We start from the raw sequence: 26310 nt of genomic DNA on the forward strand, positions 1-26310 counted from the left end.
CAATGCGGGCAAACATTTCACCAGAAAAGAAACAATGCGGGCAAACATTTCACCAGAAAAGAAACAATGCGGGCAAACATTTCACCAGAAAAGAAACAATGTGGGCAAACATTTCACCAGAAAAGAAACAATGCGGGCAAACATTTCACCAGAAAAGAAACGCAATGCGGGCAAACATTTCACCAGAAAAGAAATGCAATGCGGGCAAACATTTCACCAGAAAAGAAACGCAATGCGGGCAAACATTTTCCCAGAAAAGAAACGCAATGCGGGCAAACATTTCCCCAGAAAAGAAACAATGCGGGCAAACATTTCACCAGAAAAGAAACAATGCGGGCAAACATTTCACCAGAAAAGAAACGCAATGCGGGCAAACATTTCACCAGAAAAGAAACGCAATGCGGGCAAACATTTCACCAGAAAAGAAACGCAATGCGGGCAAACATTTCACCAGAAAAGAAACGCAATGCGGGCAAACATTTCACCAGAAAAGAAACGCAATGCGGGCAAACATTTCCCCAGAAAAGAAACAATGCGGGCAAACATTTCACCCGAAAAAGAAAGCATTTACTCACCTGGCAGAAGTCTCCGGCCTCTGGCGCGCTGCTCCCGGGACCACCTTCCTCCTGAAGTCTCCCGCGCTGACAGCCTGGCAGAGCAGGGTTACGGCAAGATGGCGCCCAAAGCTCTGTACTGGAGACAAATAGTCTCCAGTACAGGGCTACGGCAGCCATCTTGCCGTAGCCCTGCTCGCCTGCCGGTGTCGGAACGGACACCGGAAGAGGAGGCTGGAGCGGGGCTGTGGACAATGAAATGGCACGGCGTCTATAGACGCCGCTGCCAGTTCATAAGCATAGAGTGGCCAGAGTCCCGAGGCCGGGACGTCCCGCTGCTGAAAGCGGGACGTTTCCCGGGACCTCATGCAGCCTGGGACAGCGGACCCCGAATCCGGGACGTGTTCCGGGCAATCCGGGACGTCTGGTCACTCTAGATTAAAGGCCTACAAATCTATACAGGGCCAGTTCTCTCATGAAGCAAGGTGAAACATTTGCATCAGAAGCAGAGATGACAGGAGCAGCATGTTTGTACTGTGTGCATGCAGACAGTCAGAGTAGGAGAAGCGAGAGGAGAGTGAGGTGAAGAGGTCATCATTGGGGAAAAACAGCTTGTGTTGTGTGAGGAGTCTGGCAGTCAGTGATGAGCGGGGAGGCAGGAGAGCAGAAGTGTTTCATTTGACTTGCACAGCAGAAGGGAGGAGGTGGCACTGCTGTCCTGACAAAGGGAGGAATTGTGTTGAGCTGCAGCATGTCATGTGAGAACATTAAATGAAGCAGAGTAAATTGTCGGGTGCTGTGTGATCATTCCTAATCAGGGGGGGGACCTCACAAGTTTGCCTCAGGCAGCATTAAGTCTAGAACTGGCCCTGAATCTGTACACATGTCCTGCCTGACCTACATCTCTGACCTGGTCAGCAGGATACGCACCTGGCCGCCCATTTCACTCCTCCAACAACCTCCTCCTAACCACCCCACGCATCTCGCACTCCCATACACGACTACAGGACTTTACTAGAGCTGCTCCCATCCTGTGGAACTCTCTCCCACTGCCCATTAGACTTGCCCCCTCCTTCAACACCTGCAAAAAAGCACTCAAAACTCACCTCTTCAAGGAGGCCTTCTTCACCTCAACGCTGCCCTAACTCTCTCTGCTGAGATCTCTCTGCCGAGAACTCCTCGATGCACCCCCTCCTTTCATTTCACCACCCCCTCCCTCCAGATTGTAAGCCTTTGGCAGGGCCTTCTCCCCTTGTGTATCATACTTGATTGTAAACTATGTCCAGATCCAGAATATGTGAACTTGTATTTTTGGGACTACCAAAACTAGGATCTGGGGGGAGGCGGGAGGATAAAGTCTCAATATGTAGACAAGATAAGGTAAAAAGACAGTGGGAGCCTAACATTATGGGGGGTGGAGAGGGGGGTGGAGACAGTGTAAAGATTAAGGAGGTTGGTAAAACTTCAAGTAGCCCATTTCGTGTAAACAAAATTGGTAAATGTGTTGGTAAAAATATAAAGTGCATGATAACCAATGCTCGGAGCCTTGCAAATAAAATAGACGAACTAGAGTTCATTCTGAATGACAAAGGCTATGACATTGTGGGAATAACCGAGAGATGGATGGATGAAAGCCATGACTGGATAACTAATTTAAAAGGATACAATGTGTTTAGGAGGGATAGAACAGGGAAAAAAGGTGGAGGGGTTTGTCTCTTTGTTAAGAATTCTTTTACAGCTGTCCTCAACGATGAGATGGAGGAAGATTGCGAAGATGTGGAGTCCGTTTGGGTAAATATTCATGGTGGAAATAAAAGTTGCCAATTGCTTATTGGGGTATGCTACAGACCACCTCTTATTAATGAAGCTGCAGAACTGCGATTACTACAGCAGATTGAAAAAGCTGCAAGTAAAAACGAGGTCATAATTATGGGCGACTTCAACTTTCCAGACATTGACTGGGGTATTGAGGCTACCCATTCTGGTAAAAGCAGCAGATTTCTGGCAGCACTACAGGACAATTACTTGACTCAAATGGTAACGGAACCAACTAGGGGGAATGCGTTACTGGATCTGATCATTTCTAATAGACCAGATAATGTATCAAATGTGCAGGTTCAAGAACATTTGGGAAATAGTGATCACAACATGATAACGTTTGATCTGGTGACTGATAGGCCACGGGGCAGCGGGACCACTAAAACTATGAATTTTAGAAAAGCAAAGTTCAATCAAATTAGGCAGGCACTAAGTTTGGTGAACTGGGATAATGTACTACAAGGGGACGACACTGAAGGGAAATGGCAAGCTTTTAAACGTATTCTCAATCAATATTGTAGTATGTATATCCCATATGGAAACAAAATGTCTAGGAATAAAAAAAGGCCTCTATGGATGAATAGAAAGGTTAGGGATAAAATGAAGAGGAAAAAGAATGCCTATAAGGTCCTAAAACAGGAGGGGACTGAGGCTGCACTAAGCAATTATAAGGAGTGCAATAAAAATTGTAAAAAAGAAATTAGGCTGGCAAAGATCGAAGCTGAAAATCAAATCGCTAGGGATATCAAATCTAACCCAAAAAAGTTTTACAAGTACATCAACTCTAAAAAAAGAAAGGTTGACTGTATAGGAATCCTAAAGGATGAGGGTGGGAACTCAATGGTGGACGACCAAGGTAAGGCAGAGTTATTAAATGCTTTCTTTGCTTCTGTCTTCACAAAGGAAACAGCACTGTTGCAAATTACAGAGGCAGAAGAGGCTCAATCTTCTAACTGTAATATTAAATACTTAACGCAGGAAGAAGTAAAGGCAAGACTAAATAAATTAAAAATAGACAAGGCACCTGGCCCGGATGGCATGCATCCTAGGGTCCTAAGAGAATTAAGTTCAGTTATAGCTAAGCCCCTTTATCTTATCTTTTGTGACTCTCTTGCAACTAGCAGAGTCCCAGTGGATTGGCGTACAGCCCACGTTTTCCCATTATTTAAGAAGGGCAAAAAATCTGATCCAGGAAATTATAGACCTGTAAGCTTAACATCAGTTGTATGCAAACTATTTGAGGGGTTACTAAGAGATACTATACATGACTTCATAGTAGAAAATAATCTTATTTCTCAGCATCAACATGGGTTTACTAAAGACAGGTCCTGTTTGACTAACATGCTCAGCTTTTATGAGGTAGTGAATGCTAATATGGATATTGGGAATGCTGTAGATGTGATATACTTGGACTTTGCAAAGGCCTTCGACACTGTTCCCCACAGAAGTCTGGTGCAAAAGTTGAGGATGCAAGGACTGGGGAAGAGTTTGTGTGCATGGATAGGGAGCTGGCTAATGGACAGAAAACAAAGAGTTGTGGTCAATGGATCGTACTCAAAATGGGAGACTGTTAGCAGTGGGGTCCCACAGGGGTCTGTACTGGGTCCAGTGCTCTTCAATTTATTTATTAATGACCTAGTAGATGCAGTAGTGAGCAATGTTGCTATTTTTGCAGATGATACAAAATTGTGCAGAATCATCAACTCTCAGGAAGATAGTGTCATATTGCAACAGGATCTGGATAGGATGGCTATATGGGCACATACATGGCAGATGAAATTCAATGTTGACAAATGTAAAGTCATGCATTTTGGTCGTACCAATGGTCTAGCACCATACAAAATAAATGGGATACAGTTGGGAACATCAAACTTGGAGAAGGACTTAGGAGTACTCATCGACAACAAGTTAAATAATCGTACTCAATGCCAAGCCGCTGCAGCTAAAGCGAACAAAATTTTGGGATGCATTAAAAGGGAAATAAAAACTCGAGATGCTAGCATAATATTGCCCCTGTTTAACTCTCTAGTAAGGCCACATCTGGAATATGGAATTCAGTTCTGGGCACCACATTACAAAAAAGATATTGCAGTTTTAGAGCAGGTGCAGAGACGAGCTACAAAATTGATACGTGGGATGGAAGGTCTCGCTTACCAAGAAAGGTTAGATAAACTGGGTTTATTTAGTCTAGAGAAAAGACGCCTTAGAGGAGATCTAATTAACATGTATAAATACATTAGAGGGCAATATAATAGCTTGGCGGATGAGCTTTTTGTCCCTAGGCCTTCTCAAAGGACTAGAGGACATGAGCTGCGCATGGAGGAAAAACGTTTTAGCCATTTATTTAGGAAAGGGTTCTTTACAGTAAGAGTGGTTAAGATGTGGAATGCATTGCCACAGGAAGTCGTTATGGCAAACTCTATACCTGCATTTAAAGGGGGCTTAGATGCTTTCCTTGCGTTGAAAGACATCCATGGCTACAATTACTAGCTTATGCCTAATGATGTTGATCCAGGGATTTTATCTGATTGCCATCTGGAGTCAGGAAGGAATTTTTCCCATTTGGGGCTAATTGGACCATGCCTGGTGGGGTTTTTTTCGCCTTCCTCTGGATCAACAGGGGTATGTGGGGGACGGGCTGGAGTTGTACTTTGTACTGGTTGAACCCGATGGACGTATGTCTTTTTTCAGCCAAAATAACTATGTAACTATGTAACCACTCCAGTGTATGATCTGGCATTGTATTACTATCTGTATTGTGTTGTGCATCTTATTGCTTATTACCTGTATTGTTGTATCTGTTGCCTATTACCTGTATTGTGCTGTCGGTCACCCCTGTAATCGTTGTTTGTAATCCTATGCAGTGGCGTTCCTACTGTAGTGCGCAGGGGGGCGGGGCGCACCGGGTGACAGACACGACCCCCCACAGCACAGAGCAGGCGGGGGAAGCAGCGCTAGAAGGAGGGGCAGTGGGGGCAGCGGTGGGGAGGGGGGAAATATCCCCCCCCTCCCTCACCTGGGACGCCTCCTTCTGCCTCTCTCCCCCTCCATTCAGCGATGGCAAGTGCGGGCTTGGCGGCGGGGAGACGTGCGCAGAATTACTCACCACTTCCACGTTCCAAGCGCCGGCAGCGTCATGTCATCACAGATCTCCGCCTTCATTGAAGGCGGAGATCTGTGACGACATGACGCTGCCGGCGCTTGGAACGTGGAAGTGGTGAGTAATTCTGCGCATGTCTCTCTCCGTCCCCGCCGCCGAGACCGCTCTTGCCACCGCTGAATGGAGGGGGAGAGAGGCAGAAGGAGGGGTCCCAGGTGAGGGAGGGGGGGATATTTCCCCCCTCCCCACCGCTGCCCCCACTGCCCCTCCTTCTAGCGCTGCTTCCCCCCTCCAGGGACATCTATACTGGGGGCAACTATACCAGCTATACTAGAGGCAGCTATACTGGGGGCAACTATACTAGCTATACTGGGGGCAACTATACCAGCTATACTGGGGGCAGCTAAACTGGGGGCAACTATACTAGCTATACTGGGGGCAGCTATACTGGGGGCAACTATACTAGCTATACTGGGGGCATCTATACTGGGGGCAACTAAACTAGCTATACTGGGGGCAACTATACCAGCTATACTGGGGGCAACTATACTAGCTGTACTGGGGGCAGCTATACTGGGGGCAACTATACCAGCTATACTGGGGGCAGCTATACCAGCTATACTGGGGGCAGCTATACCAGCTATACTGGGGGCAGCTATACTAGCTATACTGGGGGCAGCTATACTAGGGGCAACTATACTAGCTATACTGGGGGCAGCTATACTGGGGGCAACTATACTAGCTATACTGGGGGCATCTATACTGGGGGCAACTAAACTAGCTATACTGGGGCAACTATACCAGCTATACTGGGGGCAACTATACTAGCTATACTGGGGGCAACTATACCAGCTATACTAGCTATACTGGGGGCAACTATACTGGGGGCAGCTATACTAGCTATACTGGGGGCAGCTATACCAGCTATACTGGGGGCAACTATACCAGCTATACTGGGGGCAACTACACCAGCTATACTGGGGGCAACTATACCAGCTATACTGGGGGAAACTATACCAGCTATACTGGGGCAACTATACTAGCTTTACTGGGGGCAACTAAACTAGCTATACTGGGGGTAACTATACTAACTTCATTGGGGGCAACTATACTAGCTTCACTGGGGGCAGCTATTCTGGGGGAAACTACTAGCTATACTGGGGCAACTATACTAGCTAATACTTTAAATTACAGTTAGCTCCGACCTCATCCGGTCATGACCACGCCAATTTTTGCCACGAAGCACGCCGCAGGTTGTGATCACGCCCATTTTTTTTAGGGGGGGGGGTGTCTTTTAATACCCAGCACCGGGTGCCAAATGCCCTAGGTACGCCACTGATCCTATGTATTGTACAGCGCTTCGTAGTATGTTGGCTCTATATAAATCCAATAAATAATAATAACAAGGATACCAGGAGCGCAAAAAAACTGGTACACACATCAAATTTTAATTCGCCACTGATTAACCAATTCCTTGTAGTAAGACAGCTTAACAACTCAATCAACCCCATGGAGGTGGTAAAATGGGCCAGTGATTGGGCCAGGTAGTAAAATTGGTTAGTGATTGGTCAACCAACATTGGATGTGTGTATACAACCTAAAGCTTACAATTCTGACAGGTCCATCACTGACCAATTTTACCCCCTTTATTTATTATGGTAGTTTACCTACACAATCCGTTCAATTTGCCAGTCATTGGCCAATCAAAATTGAAGATGTGTACTAGGATTAACAACCCTGCTATGCCTTCATTTCTGGGATCTGCTCACCATGGAGTCAACCAAATCCCCAGATATAGCCGGCATAGTTTCTTTAGCTACAACGGTGCAAGAATGACAACTGGCTGAAACTGAATGCTGACAAAACTGAGGTCCTAGTTGTCCAAGCCCAACACTTCGGATCAAAACAGATCTACTCTAAATCACCACTCAGGAAGGATAGGGAATTCAGACATAAATAGCTCCAACCTTGTGCACAGCCTTGGTGTGCTAATCAATGGGAAATTGAGCTTCAGAAACCAAATCTCACTGTAGTCAAATATTCCTACTTTCATTTGAGGAACATTTAAAAATTAAACATCTGATTCCCCAAGAGGATCTTCCAAGCCTAGTGCACGCCTTCGTCACATCACAGTTAGACTACTGCAATGCCCTTTATGCAGGCCTCCCAAACAAGGGCCTGTTCCAAATAGTAAAGAATCCTGCTGCCAGACTGCTAACAAACCAGCCTCGCCACTGTCACATTACACCGATTCTTCGCTCACTGCACTGGATACCTGTAAAATGGAGAATTCTCTTCAAGATTGGACTGTTTTGAGGTTCAGATATCTACACAATGTGGGCCCTGGATACACGATGGACTTGCTGAAACTGCACCACACCTCTCAGATCAGCAGGATCCATAAACTTGGTAACTCCCAAAGTGCACCTCAAAACCTTTTGAGCCAGAGCTTTCTGTCATGCTGCTCCTACCCTACTCAAAAAAGACAGCCCCGTCCCTGAAGTTATTCAAATCCAGACAGAAAAGCCACCAGGCATTTGCGGACTTGTAGAATTCTTCCTCTGTACCAAAATTTACCAATCAACCAAATATTGGTCTGAGCCATGCTTATGCGCTTTCAGTACTATAGGAGAAAAGCACTTTACAATTGTTTGGTGTTCTTCCCATAGCAGCCACCAATCACAACTGCTTTTTATTACAGCCATCACTGAAAAAATGATCTCAATTGGTTGAAGTGTGCTAGTAAACACAGTGCGCACACCGTACTTCATTTCACAAAGTAGTAGTACCTCCACATGTGCTGACCTCAAAGGAAAAAAAGAAACCTTACAAAGCATCTGTAGTCATTCACATTCAGGCTCAAAGCATGCAAAGTATTTGTAAAAAGAAAATATTTGATTACGTAAGGAAAGGCCCAAAATATTTGACATCTCTGTTCAGGTTTGGCAGCCGCTGCTAAATATTTTACAGGCACCTAAGAAAACACTTGGGTCTCCCATTTTGCCGGCTAATGGCTGTTAATAAATCTATAGATGTAGTGTGAGCTATGTCCGCACTTCTCCCCGGGGAGAGATCGGCGGGACGTAGAAAAGGATCTCTGTGCTGCTCACGCTTTACCTGGATGTATGGCACCTTCACACGTTTTATGACCGCATGGCCATAAAATTCTACAGTATGGGCTTCACTGCAAACATCAATAAACTCCCCGGCTACTGGTCAGACTGGGGCACCGGCAGATGTGAGGCCGCAGTTCACTGACTTTGTTTTTAATGCAGGAAAGATTAGGAAGACAAATGTTTATTTTCCATTTTAAGTCTGGACGGCTTCGCACTCTTACAGGAAAGACACACATTGGGGTCTGCAGCTACAAGAAAGAGGGATTCCCTAATGTAAGCACATGGAACGGGACAGGCGCCAGGATCGGAGTTTACTCAAAATTTGACAGATGGCTTTCAACTACTTGGGTCGGGTTTGGAAGAGGTGACCACAAAGCTGCACTCACTGGCATCTGAAGAGCGTCTGCGGGCTTCATACTTAGACTGTAGCTGCAAAGACACGTGGAGTTACCAGACTGTCCCGTGTGATCTAAAGGTTACATTTTCAATTTAATCAGTACTGAATAAGGGTGCATATATACAGGGCCGGCACAACCTTCTCCAGCACTAGAGACAGAAATTCCAAAATGCACTCCAGGAGCAAATACACGATTTTCAAGGGGGGGATTCCTGAAAGGTCTCCCTCAGCCATGTACAATACAGTGTAATAATATAGTAGGACATTATGCTGGGTAAACACAATGCAATTTCCCATCTAACTAACAGGATCTGACTAAATGTCCGATCTGCTCCTGATCGACAACGGGATCAATCAGGAGCAGTTTGGATACAGATAATAATGAGGACAGCCAATAAAGGGGAAAGTGAATCATTCACACAGCAGGGCACAGGGCTGTGCTCATATCTGGCTCTGTGCTCTGTCATAGTCCACCAGAACTGCTCCATTCTCTGTACACACACTGCTGCTCCATCCAAAGTCAACTGTAGCAGGGAAAGAAAGGGGGCAGGGCTGTGAGCTGCAGGATGCCTGCAGATATTCTGGTGTCTCAACTTGTGCCTGTCCCCAGACACTACATCAGCCTTGCCAAACACACAAATGGAGAAACTCACTCCCAAACAGTTCTCTGCTGCTTTATAAAGCCTGCAGGCTGCTTATAAGCCAATGAGAAGTGCACACATATGTTACACCTAGCTTGCAGTGATTAATCAAACAGAAGCTGAGCAAGTCAGCTAGTCGTTGGAGAGGGCTTCAGTTGCATATAGACAATGGCTATATGATCAGCAGGGGGCACCAGCGTGCAGGATATTCCCTCTCATCTGCCCCCCTCCTAACTAAACTGCATGGGATACTACAATAAAATTAAAAACAATAGTGCACACACCAGGCAGGGGCCCCGGGAACTCTCACTGCCCGGGACCCCAGAACCAGCATGTAACACTATATGTGAGCGCAGTCAAGCCCTTTATTGTAGTATCCCATGCAGTTTAGTTAGGAGGGGGGCAGATGAGAGGGAATATCCTGCACGCTGGTGCCCCCTGCTGGTCATATAGCCATTGTCTATATGCAACTAAAGCCCTCTCCAACGGGCAGGTTAACTTGCTCAGCTTCTGTTTGATTAATCACTGCAAGCTAGGTGTAACATATGTGTGAACTTCTCATTGGCTTATAAGCAGCCTGCAGGCTTTATAAAGCAGCAGAGAACTGTTTGGGAGTGAGTTTCTCCATTTGTGTGTTTGGTAAGTTTTAGAGCAGTAGGAGACAGGCCTTGGGGGTGGCAGCTCCAAGGGTTTGGCTGCACTCACATATAGTGTTAGATGCTGGTTCTGGGGCCCCGGGCAGTGAGAGTTCCCGGGGCCCCAGGCTGGCTCATGCACCATTGTTTTTAACTACATCAGCCTTGGTCTGAGGGGGGATTCTGGGCAGCTGTATTCCCCCCCTGCGTTCGCCTATGCACCCCCTCCCGAATCATGCCTGCCCCAGTGTAGGAAGGAAATGTGGCTTAGTATTAAGTAGGTTGCCCACTCTTCCCTTATAGGTATCCAGATGTGACCCCAGTACCCGGTAGCCCCCTCCCCAGTTTGGATAGCCAGATGTTCCCTCAGTATAAGACATCCCTCCTCCACAGTTTAGATAGCCAGATGAGCCCCAGCCTTAGGCAGCCCCCTACCCAGGTTAGATCCCTGGATGAGCCCCTAGTATAAGACAGCCCCCTCCACAGTTTAGATAACTCCTATCCAAGTTAAATAGCCAGATGTACCCCCAACATAAGGTGCCTCCCTAGCCTCGGCGCAGCCCTGCAAACACACATCCTGTTTTGATAGTTAAATCACTGACCAATTTTACCAGTTCCATGTAGTTTGTAGTTCAACAGATTTTGAATACGAGCTCTGTAATAACAGCGCAGGAGATTTGGACGCAGCCGGCGCCACCATAGACCATATTAGGAATTACGGCTATAACGGCGCACAGTGAGTAACTTCAGTGCTGTCACATTATAAATCGCAAAACAGTAGCGATTAACGTTACCGTTTGCACAGGTGATTTTACCGCGATTAGCGTGGTAAAATCACTGCTCACACTTTCAAAATGCTGCAGGTAACACATTTTGCGATTGGTGCTAATCCGCTGCGATCGGCGGCAGTGAGATCACTGCCATGGAGTTAGAACAGCACTAGTGCTTTAAAAAGCGCTAGAGCTTTGGCAATTAGTGGGAATCAAACATAGCAAAGAAATGAACAGCGCTACTTAAAAACAGATGAGTGCTTACCTGCAAAAAAGTGCACACCCCACTCATGGGATTCAAATACACAATGAGCATACACATGACCTGTCTACCACTTGGAGGATGTTAGTTTCCACTAACAATTTGCAATTTGTTAGGTACTCGTCCCTCCCACTGTCGAAGAAGTCTTTCCTCCATGGGAGGGGACCTAACACTAACTAAATTCGACCTATGCATTTGCATAGCCTGGGCGCGCTACCAGTAAAATTGAGAATTGCGCAAAATGGAGGAAAGACTTCTTCGACAGTGGGAGGGACGAGTACCTAACAAATTGCAAATTGTTAGTGGAAACTAACATCCTCCAAGTGGTAGACAGGTCATGTGTATGCTCATTGTGTATTTGAATCCCATGAGTGGGGTGTGCACTTTTTTGCAGGTAAGCACTCATCTGTTTTTAAGTAGCGCTGTTCATTTCTTTGCTATGTTTGATTGATTTATTTCTGGTCAGCTGCTCCCACTTAATAGTTTTTCTTTGGTGTATATGCAGAGCCTCTGTTTTGGGTTCAAGGTGCGTTTGCAGTTTCTGGGGGGGCTCAGCACATCTCTGAGCTGAGGCCATTCAGAGGCGGCCTGGTGATGTGCTGATCCCACTTTTTTTGCGCAATTAATGGGAATCGCCCGCTAATCGACGTAGTAAGAACGGGCCCTTAGGGGTGAGGGAAGTAGCATTTAAGTTTAAGTACAAATGAACCGTCCAACCTAATGCTTTCAGTGGGTACTTTCCCCAGAATTTCGGGTGGCATGGAAAAGAAGTCAGGTGGCATGGAAAAGAAGTCAGGTGGCATGGAAAAGTAGCTGGGTGGGGCGAGATGGGAGAATGCAGGGCCAGCGCTTCTCTGCACAATTCTGCTTACAGCAGAGGAGGAGGTGAGCCGATGACAGCCGGGTGCTCACAAAAACTAGCCGGGTGGAGCACACGGCTAAAAGAGCCTGGGGAGAACACTGGCTTTTATGCAGGTCATACAGGACTACCATGAGAATTCATAGGGACGGATGAGGGATGATCAGTAAGATGCTAATAATTGATCAATTCTCTAGTGCAGAAAATTTGCATCAATTCTAAATGTTTAGTATCTCCCTGACCATACCTGATTGGGACCCTGGCTGCTGGGGTGTAAGTAAAGGGGTGCAGCCCCGGCGATTGAGGGGGGGCCCAGAGCTGTGTTGAGGCCCCCAACTACTAACCTTCCCTTCCTCCGATACAGAGGACTATACTTCAGATCATGTGTTTGCTGGCTACACTTGTTATGGGTGTGAAGATGATGATTGTCACACTTGTTTTATGACTTTTGAGTGATAGGCCCCAAGGCCATGAAGGGCAGCAATGAGAGGCAAGGGAAGGAGTTTGAACATCGGGGGTGACCCATGAATTATAGTTAAATCACCGCCTGGCTGCATAGTGTAACTGGGGCCCTTTACAAAAATTACAACAGTCCCGACTTCTATGCAGAAAGAGACCTATAAGGAGCTTAAAGATACTACTTTGTATATATATATGTATGGAACAGGTCTTACTGAATTGAAGCCTTAGGCGCTGAATGCTGTTGGACTGACTATCATTCCAAAGCTCTACTTTAACAGTAGTTGTGAAAGTGCATCATCTTTCCCATGCATCATTGGCTGCTATGGTACTGCACTATACTTATTGCGTGTTCTGAGTTACTGATTAAGCCAGTACATATTTTAATTTTACCTTCATAAAGGATAACTGTAGTGAGAGGTATATGAAGGCTGCCATATTTATTTTCTTTTAAGCAATACCAGTTACCTGACAGCCCTGCTGGTCTTGTGCCTAATACTTTCAGCCATAGACCCTGAACAATCATGCAGCAGATCAGGTGTTTGACATTTTTTGTCCGATCTGACAAGATTAGCTGCATTCTTGTTTCTGGTGGGATTCACAGACACATCTGTAGCCAAACAGAGCAGCAGGGCAGCCAGGCAACTGGTATTGCTTAAAAGGAAATCAATATGGCAGCCTCCACATGGCTCTCACTACAGTTGTCCTTTAAAAGACAAGAGACAGAACACTTACAGTATATAGCACTTTTCTCCTGGCGGACTCAAAGCATATCAGGGCTACAGCCATTTAGGACGCACTCCACGGACAACCAGGATCATTAGGGAGCCTTGCCCAGAGACTCCTTACTGTTTTACATACTGGCTTGAGCCAGGATTTGAATATTGATCAAAGGCTCAAATCCAACATACTAATACGCTATCCTTGTATTTTAACTGTCATTATTATCACTTACCATCTGCCCTGTCATTAACTATCACTCTTCTCACTAACCGTCAGTCCTTCCATTAGCTGTCAATCCTTCCATTAACTGTCTGTCAGTTTTGTCATTAAATGACAGTCTTCTCATTAACCGTTACTCCTTCCATTAACCATCAGTCCTGTCATTAACATTCACAACTCTCTCTAACCGTCAGTCCTTATTTACCGTCAATCCTTCAATTAACTGTCACTCCTCTCATTAACTATGAGTGCTGTCATTAGCCCTCACTCTCACTAACCGTCAGTTTTGTCATGAACTGTCACTACTCACACTAGCCTTTAGTCCTCTCATTAACTGTCAGTGCTGTTAAGAAGGCAAATATATATATTCAGTGTTGCATTTAATAAGAGGGCTTATTGGTCTTTTAGCCCAATTTTCTAGTGGTTCTGGGTCCTCCCAATACACGCCAATCCTGGACCCCAAAGGAATCTGAATGACAGTGGGGCCCCTAACTTGCAAAAAACACCATCATTATCCATGATCTTTTTCTCCAAATCCAGACCAGAACCAAGCAGACATCTGCTCTGAACCTCACCCCACATTTCAGCAACACGTCAGTATTTCAGACTGATACAAGTTGCTTGCAGTGTACCAGAGATAGTACACTGGCCACTATTTATAGTCACCTGGCGTCTTCTCCAACCCCATGAGCACTGTGGCTTCCTTCGCCGTCCTTCTCGGGTACCCCGTTCTGGTGCTACGACTCCCAGTAATCCTGTCAGTCACTGCTAGTTATTTCCTTCTGCACATGCGTGGCTCGGCCATACGCATGCCCCTGCTGCGTTCCCATCCTCTGGAGCATTCTGCGCCTGTGCACTACTATTGCATAGGCACACAATGCTCCAGAGGACTGGAGCGCGATGAGGGGTGCGCACGTGGCCAAGCCGCTCATACACAGGATGCCGCAACTACCCAGATTGGTAGTGGCAGTACGGAGGGGCCAAGGGAGACGGCAAGGGAGGTCCCGGTGCTCATGGGGCTAGAGGATGCCCCAGGTAAGTATAAATAAGGGCTAGGAAACCATCTCTGGCACATTTATATCAAAGCAAATTTTCCCATAAGGTTTAATGGAAACTCAAATGATTCATTCCTCAATCCAAAAACAGAAAAATATTTAATACAAAGTACTGTATAAAATAAAAATGTAAACAAGACTTTCACTATAACTAACAGAATAATTGCCATCTGGTGACTCGTCCCAACCTTTTTTTGTACATTGTACAGTCCCTACACCCAGATTAAGTACAATTACGCACCATCCTATAGCATCAAAGAGGGTAGAATCCAGGCCTGGATTTACATCACAGGAGCCTATAGGCATAGATCTCCTGGCACCTTAGACTTTGCTCTGCATGAACCTGCAAATCCCCGCCGAACCGCACCACAAGTGTGTGGCTGGCTTAGCTGTCATTTCTCCCTTACTTGCCATGCCCATCATAGGTAGCTACAGGTGCCCTTTATGTATTAGGTAGCCAGAGGAACCTCAATATTAGGTAGCTAGAGGTGCACCCGACTGAAGGGAGATCTCGTCAGTGGAATACTGAGAGGCGGGTGAGTAAAGCATCGACTCAGTTGTGATGACGTAACGCATGTATATGTTTTTATATGTTAAAATTTCATTTAAAAAATTGTGCTTGTCTTGCAAAGCGCTCTCAATCCAAGTTACTCTCAATCCAAGGTTTTACTGTATAAAGTAAAACCTTGGATTGCAAGTAACTTGGTTTAAGAGTGCTTTGCAAGACAAGCACATTTTTTTGAAATGAAATTTTGACTTGATAAACAAACAACGCCTTAATATACAAGCACAGTGCATATAGGTGCGTCACATCATCACAACTGAGCCAATGGCTCTTCTCCCTTTGATGCTGCAGGATTGTACTTGATTGCACTTAGACCTAAAGCAAAGGTCATTGGGTAAATTACTTGTTTTAGACACACACACACACACACACACACACACACACACACACACACACACACACACACACACACACACACACACACACACACACACACACACACACACACACACACACACACACACACACACACACACTTTTAACACACACACACACACACACTTTTAGCACACACACACACACACACACACACACACACACACACACACACACACACACTTTTAGCGCACACACACACACACTTTTAGCACACACACACACACACACACACACACACACACACACACACACACACACACACACACACACACACTTTTAGCGCACACACACACACACACACACACACACACACTTTTAGCACACACACACACACACACACACACACACACACACACACACACACACACACACACACACACACACACACACTTTTAGCGCACACACACACACACACACACACACACTTTTAGCGCACACACACGTACACACACACACACACACTTTTAGCGCACACACACACACACACACACACACTTTTAGCGCACACACACGTACACACAAACACACACACACACTTTTTGCGCACACACACACACACACACACGTACACACACACACACACAAACAGTTGGGGTGAGCCAACAGATAGAAATGATTCTGTTAGTTACAGTGAAAGTCTACATTACATTTTTACTTTATACAGTACAGTACATTGTATTAAATATTTTTCTATGAATGTTTTTGGATTGTGAATAAATTTGCTTTGTTATAAGTGTGCTTTGAAAAACAAGCCTGGAATGAATTATGCTCGCAAACCAAGGTTCCACTGTGTGTGAATTTGGTCATTGAGTCATTGTGTGTTAGGGTTAGAAAAAGTGGGCGCAGCCGACACCAGCCATATACATACCCGGGCAACGCCGGGCCTTCAGTGGGTGGAGACAAATACAAATTTCTCTGGGAAAAATGTAAACTGCAGCCATTCTTACACTGTAAAAATGGTAGGATTCTCAAACATTATACAGTTGGTCACTGGGTGACTGAGTGGGTGGAGCTTACAAAAGCCAATTAAAATTCACCTATTGATTTTCAAGGGGAATATTTAATTGCTGCCATTCTTGCACTGTTAATGGCACAAGCCTCAAACCTGGTACAGTTGGTCATTGGATGATTGGGGTTCAAATTCAGAAAAGGGGGTGGAGCCACAGCCAATCAGATTTGTCTCATTTCAATGCAAATTATTGATGCCAAAGACTTCAAAGCTCACAAACTTGGTCATTGAGGGTTAGGTTTAGGATAAGTGGGCGGAGCCAACATCAGCCAAATACATACCCTGGCAACGCCGGGCAATCAGCTAATATATATATATATATATATATATATATATATATATACACATGCATACATGCACAGTATATATATATATGTATATATATATATATATATATATATATATATATATATATATATATATATATATATATATATATATATATATACACTGTATATATGGAGTACTAAAAAAATTTGCACATTACAGTCATCACTACCTATGACCTGAGACCTCCCCCTTCTCCCATGTTTACACGCACTCTCTCTGGAGAGGGTAGGGGAGCATTTCTGGGGTAGCATTAGCCAAGGATTACACTACAGGGGGAGACTACAGAACTGTGATGCTGGATAGTGTAATGCCTCTGACACAGATAACCTGGGTTCAAGTCTTTGCTCTTCCTATTCAGTAAACCAGCACCTGCTCAGTAAGGAGACCTTGAGCAAGACTCCCTAACACTGCTGCTGCCTACTGAGTGTGCTCTAGTAGCTACCTCGCTAGCGCTTTGAGTCCAGAAGGAGAAAAGCGCTATACAAATACTAAAATTATTATTATTATAGGGGCACTGCACAGCTTTGAATATACTGTGTAGCCCACTGCCTGAAACAGAATTTCATTAATACAGAGAGTGCAGTACTGCGTTCTGTACACTAGAGGGTGCCCATGGACTTTTCCTGGATGAGCTATGCCCAGAAACAGTCCTAGAAACGGAACACAGTTGGCTTCAGCCAACTTGGGTACCACAACAAACTACTGGATCAGGCATCAAATCTCATAGCTCTGTATGCATTCTTAGTTCAAAAGATTAATATACATCCGAACAAAATAAATCAAATGCAAATTGTTCCAATCAATATTGCTGTTTCAATACATTACTGAACTTTGGTCTTCTGAGGAAATCTGAGTATCACCTAGCAGCCTAAACACTTCCATAGCAACAGCAGCCTGTACATGTAAAACTCTGTACACCAGTCTGCTTGTGCAGCAGCTTCCAGAACCTTTTCCTGATTCCTACAATAGATGCTGATACACCGTTGCATGCAAATATCATGAAAACTGCATGCAGCATGGATCTGGGCAAATCAAATGAACTTCCTGCCATTTTGATTACCCCAGTTTAAAGCGGCATACAATTTGCATTATATTTGCCTGTTACCTATTATTATTATTCTTATTATTATTGTTTTTTATTTATATAGCTCCAACATATTCCGCAGCGCTTTATCTACAAACCATTAGATAAATAATGGCCCATATGCAAATTCACTTTGTCACCTGAGTTTTCTCCTAGGTGAGATTTTAAAGGACAACTAAAGTGAGAGGGATATGGAAGCTGCCATATTTATTTCCTTTTAGGGCCCGTTTCCAATTGTGCGGTGCGAATTAAATGCGGAAATCGCGAAAACAAATTTGCACGCAGATGCAAATTTTACCGCAAAATGTTCCGCAAATTTGAGTACGTTTTTGCGTTTATTTAAGTATGCAAATTTAACCATGTCACTGCCTGTGTGCTTTTACATTGTTTTTAGGCGAAAACATACGCGAATTTGCTGTAAAATTTGCATCCGAAAACGCATGCGAATTTCCTATTAATTACATTGTATGCGAATTGCACACCGCAAGGCGGTGTGTATATTCTGAAGGCTCTACTGTGCAAATTTTTGCTGCACAGAAAAACGCTCTGTTTTCCTGACAAGTGGAAACAGGCTAATTAAGTTGTATTGGTTGTGCGAATCTGCGTGCAGAAAACGCATGCAGATTCGCGATAGTGGAAACTAGTGGTGCTCAGCAGAGCTCGAATATTCGAGTAGCTCGAATATTCGAGCTCTTTTTCAGCTATTCGAGCTCGGTATTCGAGCTCCGAATAGCTGGAGCTATTCGAATGGGCTATCCGAGTACACTCGAATAGCCCATTCACTATTCGAGCTATTCGAGCAACCCGGCGCTATTCGAGCTCGGTACCGAGCTCGAATAGCGTCATAGCCCAGATTGATGTCCTTAGAGCCAATCAGAGGGCTCCCAGGCCCTCTGACGGCAGCCAATCACAGAGGGGGACCCTGGCCAGCCCCTACCCTATAAATAGCGGCCGCCATGTTCCGTTTCTCCATGCTTGCCTGAGACTTGTACAGAGAGAGAGTTGCTCCTTTGTGCTTTGGCTTAGCAAGTGCTCTATTGTGATCATTTACCTAGCGTTTTTGCTCACCTACACCTGCCATATACACCTATATTGTTGTTAGTTAGATAGACATTGTATTTTAGTTAGTAGCTTGTGTGTTACATTAGAGACAGGCAGCTGCTGCAAGCTTACAGGTTTAGGCCTCAGGGGGGCCTTGCCTCTGTGGGCAGCTGTCCTCTGTTTATTTCTCTCATCTATACCAGTATTTCTGCTGTCCTTTACTAATAGTATTGTAGTTATACTGTACTAGGAGTAGGACACTCACTGACTGTCACTGTTTATAGGCTACTAGCTAGCTCCTGCGTGTGTGCACTCACTCACTGTCTGTGTGTACACACACTCTATTTCCTTCTGATTACTGATAGATTATTGTTATTTAGTTGTACTTACTTACTACTTACTCTTACTGTACCCGTAGGGACACTCACTGTCACTGTTCATATAGGCTACTAGCTCCTGCGTGTGCGCACTGCACTCACTGTCTGAGTGTACACACACAACACACACTCTATTTCCTTCTGATCGCTGATTGATTATCGTAATTAGTTAGTTGTACTTACTGTTACTACTTACTCTTACTGTACTAGGAGTCTAGGACACTCAGTCACTGTCCATAGGCTACTAGCTCCTGCGTGCGTGCACTCACTGTCTGAGTGTACACACACCCACACTCCATTTCCTTCTGATCGCTGATTGATTATCGTAATTAGTTAGTTCTACTTACTGTTACTACTTACTCTTACTGTACTAGGAGTCTAGGACACTCAGTCACTGTGTTCATAGGCTACTAGCTCCTGCGTGCGTGCACTCACTGTCTGAGTGTACACACACCCACACTCCATTTCCTTCTGATCGCTGATTGATTATTGTAATTAGTTAGTTCTACTTACTGTTACTACTTACTCTTACTGTACTAGGAGTCTAGGACACTCAGTCACTGTGTTCATAGGCTTCTAGCTCCTGCGTGCGTGCACTCACTGTCTGAGTGTACACACACCCACACTCCATTTCCTTCTGATCGCTGATTGATTATTGTAATTAGTTAGTTCTACTTACTGTTACTACTTACTCTTACTGTACTAGGAGTCTAGGACACTCAGTCACTGTGTTCATAGGCTTCTAGCTCCTGCGTGCGTGCACTCACTGTCTGAGTGTACACACACCCACACTCCATTTCCTTCTGATCGCTGATTGATTATTGTAATTAGTTAGTTCTACTTACTGTTACTACTTACTCTTACTGTACTAGGAGTCTAGGACACTCAGTCACTGTGTTCATAGGCTACTAGCTCCTGCGTGCGTGCACTCACTGTCTGAGTGTACACACACCCACACTCCATTTCCTTCTGATCGCTGATTGATTATTGTAATTAGTTAGTTCTACTTACTGTTACTACTTACTCTTACTGTACTAGGAGTCTAGGACACTCAGTCACTGTGTTCATAGGCTACTAGCTCCTGCGTGCGTGCACTCACTGTCTGAGTGTACACACACCCACACTCCATTTCCTTCTGATCGCTGATTGATTATTGTAATTAGTTAGTTCTACTTACTGTTACTACTTACTCTTACTGTACTAGGAGTCTAGGACACTCAGTCACTGTGTTCATAGGCTACTAGCTCCTGCGTGCGTGCACTCACTGTCTGAGTGTACACACACCCACACTCCATTTCCTTCTGATCGCTGATTGATTATTGTAATTAGTTAGTTCTACTTACTGTTACTACTTACTCTTACTGTACTAGGAGTCTAGGACACTCAGTCACTGTGTTCATAGGCTACTAGCTCCTGCGTGCGTGCACTCACTGTCTGAGTGTACACACACCCACACTCCATTTCCTTCTGATCGCTGATTGATTATTGTAATTAGTTAGTTCTACTTACTGTTACTACTTACTCTTACTGTACTAGGAGTCTAGGACACTCAGTCACTGTGTTCATAGGCTACTAGCTCCTGCGTGCGTGCACTCACTGTCTGAGTGTACACACACAACACACACTCTATTTCCTTCTGATCGCTGATTGATTATCGTAATTAGTTAGTTCTACTTACTGTTACTACTTACTCTTACTGTACTAGGAGTCTAGGACACTCAGTCACTGTCCATAGGCTACTAGCTCCTGCGTGCGTGCACTCACTGTCTGAGTGTACACACACTAAATTTACTTGTGATTACTACTGATTATTGTAACTGCTAGTTGTACTTCCTGACTGTTACTACTTACTTACTGTACTAGGGGACACTCACTCAGTCACCTCACCAACCAACCCACTCCATTAAAGTACCCCACTTTTCAGCCGCCCTTTTAAAAAACTTTTCTCTATACGCCCAAAACATTGAAGATGTCTGGAAGTGGCAGCCAGCGCGGTTTGGGCAAGGGGAAGGGCAGCAAGGGAATCAGGAGGAGAGGGAGCAGCATTGTGGCAAGCCGCGGCCGCGGGCGCGCCACCATGCACAGTTCCGCAGCAGCAGCAGCAGCGTCAGTGGCTAACATTCCTCCCATAGCCACTGGCCGTGGACGCCTTGGGCGCCGCCCAGCAGGAGCATCTGCAACTCACGCTGCAGAGACACAGCAGCAGCAGCGTGTAGCACCTGCTCCCATTTTCCTCCAGCCGGGTCGGAAACGTCCCATTGAGGAAAAGGATGCAGACACTGTGGTGCAACTCATGACGGAGGATGAGCAGCCCGCCATCAGCTCTGCATCCGAGGCCTCCACCCTCACCACCACCACCACCACCACCACCCCTGTTCGCAGCAGCCGCCCAGCAGGGTCTGGGGAGGAGGCCAGTTCACCGTCACTCGCCGACCTGTCATTCAGCAGTCTTTTGACCCCAGGCATCATGAGTAAATTGTCTGCTGTTGTTGGCGATCTTGAGGAGGAGATGCTGATGGGCACTTTGGGGGATGAGGGATTGGACAGCAAGACTGTGGCGACAGTCAAGCAGCCCATCCATGCATCAGGAGAGGAGTTTGGGGGGTCCTCATCCCAGCAGGACATGTTTCAGGAGGGGGAGGATGATGATGACCCGGTGACAGACAGAGACTGGGTGCCACCACCTCCAGGGGATGTCGTCCTCAGCAGCTCTGAGGAGGAGGAGGAGGATGCTCTTGTGGGCCTTGCAAGGAGGCGCATCATTGCAAGCATTGGCAGCAGCAGTAGGCAGGTCCCACAGCCTGCTGGTGTCTCAGGCTCAGCAGCAGCAGCAGCAGCATCTGCCAGTACCACCACCAGCCGCACCCAAGCCCCCCCCCAACCACCACAGGGAGACAGGCAGCAGCGCTTCCATGCCGTAGGGGGATGTTTAAGTCACCAATCTGGCGATATTTCACCATGCCCACTGTGTACAGCAAGTACGCCACTTGCAACCACTGTCAGCGGAAGTTGAGCAGAGGTGCAGACCCCTTAAAGTTCTGCACCAGCTCGCTCATCAACCACCTTGCGGCTAAACATTTCCACCAGCATGAGGAGTTCCAGAGGCTGAAGGCATCTGGTGCTGGCAGTGGCACCACACCCATCACTGCACAGCCTTCAGCAGCAGCAGCAGCAACAGCAGCCACCCGCCCTCCTGCTCCTCCAGCAGCACCAGCAGGAGTGCGGAAACGCACTGCTCCTCCCCCCTCTGCAACTCCTGCCGCCGACACTGAGGCCTGTTCTGGCAGCCAGTCCTCAGTGGCCTCCTCTGCTGTGTCTGCTGATTCCCGTGTCAGCAAAAGGCCACGCCAGAGCCTTTTGAGCGAGTCCTTCCAGGGGGTGGTTAGGGCTCTGCCTCCCAGCAGCCGTCGCGTGCGGCAGCTGAACGGCTTGCTGGCACGGGCCATGTGCTCCCAACTCCTGCCGTACACGCTCGTGCAGGAGGGGAGCGACATTCGTGCGCTGCTTGCTTGCGCAGCCCCAGACTGGCAGCTCCCCAGCAGACACTTCTTTGCCCGCAAGGCCATTCCTGCACTGCACCGCTTTGTGATGGCCAATGTGGAGCGAGGGCTGGAGCACGCGGTTGGTGAAAGGGTCCACGTCACCATGGACTCCTGGAGCAGCCGCTTCGGGACAGGCCGCTACCTGTCCTTCACTGTCCACTGGGTCAGCTTGGTGGAAGGGGGTGAGGATGGGAGAGCAGCAGCGGGCACAGCAGCAGCAGCAACACAGTGGGTGGTGCCACCCCGCAGGGTCAGGGGAACTGCAGCAGGTTCCTCCGATCCTCTGCCATCCTCCGGCACACCTGGCCAAACCCCCCGCCTCAGCAGCAGCGTGAAGGCCCGCCACTGCCAAGCGCTGCTGCACTTGGTCAGCCTTGGGAAGACCAAGCTGACGGCAACCCATGTGTTGGCCAAACTCCAGGAGCAGGAGAGGATTTGGCTGACCCCCAGAGGCCTCAGAGTCGGAGAGGTGGTGGCCGACAATGGGGCCAATCTGGTTGCCGCAATAGACAGGGGAAACCTGACCCACATCCCCTGTCTTGCCCACGTGCTGAACCTGGTGGTGCAGAAGTTCCTGCGCACCTACCAGGGGATGGGCGAACTGCTGGAAACGGCAAGGAATGTTGTGCGTCACTTCCGGCGCTCGGCTGCAGCCTGTGCGAGCCTGGAAGACGTGCAAAAGGAGCTGGATCTGCCACGCCATCGGCTGATCCTTGACGTTCCGACTCGCTGGAACTCCACCCTGGCGATGTTGGAGCGTCTGGTTGAACAGAGGCACGCTGTCAAACAGTACCTTGCCCTGGCCACTGTTTCCGCAGCTCAGAGAAGGGACAAGACCAGCAACATCCCGTCCATCGTCCCCGATGATGACTGGAGGCACATGCAGCAGGTGTGCTTTGTGCTGGCTCCCTTCCTGCAGGCCACAAACATGGTGAGCAGGGACCATGCTATGGTCTGCGAGTGGGTGCCCCTGGTTTCTCTGCTGAACAGGGCCCTCGATGCTTTGCTGGAACAGGGAGCGGCAGCCTTGGACCAGCAGGAGCGGCAACCAGCTGCGCAGTCCACCTCTGAGGGGGAGGAGGACTTGGTGGAGGTCCCTGACCTGGCTGCTGATGAGGGGGATCAGCACAGCGCAGCTGAGTTGGTGCGGGGGTGGAGAGAGGATGAGGCGGCAGAGGAGGAGGATGAGGACAGCACTGACGTCGATGTGCCAGCAGACGTGGCCCGCCTCTTCCCAATGGCAGCGCACATGCTGACGTGCCTGCGCAGGGACCCCAGGGTGATCCAGATGAAGCAGAGGGAGGAGATCTGGATCAGCATGATGTTGGACCCACGCCTCAAGGGGAAGTTGAGCCAGTTCCTGCCGCCTGCAGGAGGAGACCCAGCGCAACAAATAAGGAGCTTGCAGCAGGCCCTTGTTGAGCGCTTGGAGGAAGCCTTCCCCCAGCCTTCCACCCCCACTGTCCAGCAGCCAGCACAGAGGCAGCAGCAGGTGCCTGCATCCAGCAGCAGCAAGCGCCCCACAGACCTGCTGTCTCTCAGCCACGAGCTCTACAGGACCTTAGAGGCTCCGGCAGCAGTGACTAGAGAGGAGATGCATGCAGCAGCATCCTCCTCCGGTCACAGCCAGCGCCTGACCCGCATGGTGGCTGACTACATGGGGTCGTACAGCGGGCTTGACAGCGATGCCCCTGTTGATCCCATGGAGTATTGGGTCAAGCGCATGGAGATCTGGAGCGAGCTGGCGCAGTACGCCCTGGAAGTGCTGTCCTGCCCCCCTTCCAGCGTGCTGTCCGAGCGCTGCTTCAGTGCAGCTGGTGGCGTGGTCACCGAGAAACGCTCACGTCTGTCTCACAAGTCTGTGGACAGACTGACGTTTCTCAAGATGAACCAGGCGTGGGTGGAAGGCGAGTTCCTGGCCCCTGTTGTCGGCGAGAGGGGGACATGAACTGGCTGCCGGAACCATCGTTAATGTGCCTTACCACCCTTTACCACCTCCTGGCTCCTGCTCACTAAGCCAGCCTGGTTCACTTTGACTATTACGTCGCCTGCAGCCACACATTTTACACCTACAGTGGGCTGCTGTGTACTGCCCTTCTGCTGTCTGTCTGTGTTTCCCACTGCCAGGGTACACAGAATTACCTTCTTCTGCTGCCACTCTGCCACCAGCTATTACGTCAAACAATAGCTATATTGGTTGTAAAACCAAAAACCAAAAAACCATTAAAAAAAAAAAAAAAGGTTTAATTTTTCTGAGGTGCCCGGGTTGAAAACTGTGTTGTCCCAGTTGTGTATTGGACACAATGTGGGCTGCACGACCGCTGTCTGGGACCTCCTGTTGTGTTTATTTACAGCCCTGGTATCACCGCTAGGTACCAGGGCTATTATGTCACGCTGCCTACCTGCTGCCACACTCACACTGCTCCTCCATACCTCCTCCTGCTGCTGCTGCTGCTGTCTGTCTGTGTTTCCCACTGCCAGGGTACACAGATGATTTACCTTCTGCTGCCACTCTGCCACCAGCTATTACGTCAAACAATAGCTGCTCGCCTACTCCTCCATTCCTCCTCCTGCTGCTGCTGCTGTCTGTCTGTGTTTCCCACTGCCAGGGTACACAGAATTACCTTCTTCTGCTGCCACTCTGCCACCAGCTATTACGTCAAACAATAGCTATATTGGTTGTAAAACCAAAAACCAAAAAACCATTAAAAAAAAAAAAAAAAAGGTTTAACCAGTTCGGCCTATCTGGACGAGCTTCCTCGTCCAGATAGGCACTGGTGCTGCCGCCGGCTCGTGCGCGCGATCGGGCGCGCCCCCGCGCGCGCTCCCGCTGCCCGCCGCTAGCCCCCCGATCAGTGAATGGGAATATAATTCCCATTCACCGATCTAACTTCCCCGCAGAAATACCGACGCTTTCTCTCCAGAGAGCGCGGTATTTCTGCCCCCAGGAAACAACTTCTCAGCATTTTAGTTCCTAGATGCGAGCTGGTTCGCATCTAGGACTTTTTTCACTGTGGCCATCTTGTGGCCAAATAGTAAACTGCACCCACATACATTTTTGATAAAAAAAAAACATTATTTTACATTTAAAATTAGCAGTTTCCCTCCCACACCAAAAATTACCCACATACACTTTTTTTATTTAAAAAAAAAAAAAACAACAATTAAAAAAAAAAAAAAAACAACATAAATAGTTACCCAAGGGTCTGAACTTTTTAAATATGCATGTCAAGAGAATATGTTATTATATTATTTAAAATTATAAGCTTATAAATAGTGATGGACGCAAATTGAAAAAATGCACCTTTATTTCTAAATGAAATATCGGCACCATAAATTGTGATAGGGACATCGTTTAAATGGTATAATAAGCGGG

The 26310-nt window shown here is 47.1% G+C and overlaps 1 protein-coding gene across 3 annotated transcripts in view; it reads right to left on the reverse strand.

Moving 5' to 3' along the window:
• The window catches only part of HTRA3 (HtrA serine peptidase 3), a 92186-nt gene that overhangs the window by 59174 nt on the left and 6702 nt on the right, over positions 1-26310 (reverse strand). The window contains exon 1 of one of the 3 annotated variants that reach the window (XM_068276771.1): positions 17721-17782. The exons of 1 other annotated variant lie outside the window; for it this stretch is intronic. In XM_068276771.1, coding sequence (XP_068132872.1) covers positions 17721-17772 — 52 coding nt within the window. In that variant the 5' untranslated portion in view covers positions 17773-17782. Of the gene's footprint in view, positions 1-17710; positions 17783-26310 lie in introns of those variants that run through there. One more of the 3 variants, XM_068276762.1, reaches the window with a different exon arrangement.

This window comes from Hyperolius riggenbachi, chromosome 1, assembly GCF_040937935.1.
Source record: "Hyperolius riggenbachi isolate aHypRig1 chromosome 1, aHypRig1.pri, whole genome shotgun sequence".
Lineage (NCBI taxonomy): Eukaryota > Metazoa > Chordata > Amphibia > Anura > Hyperoliidae > Hyperolius > Hyperolius riggenbachi.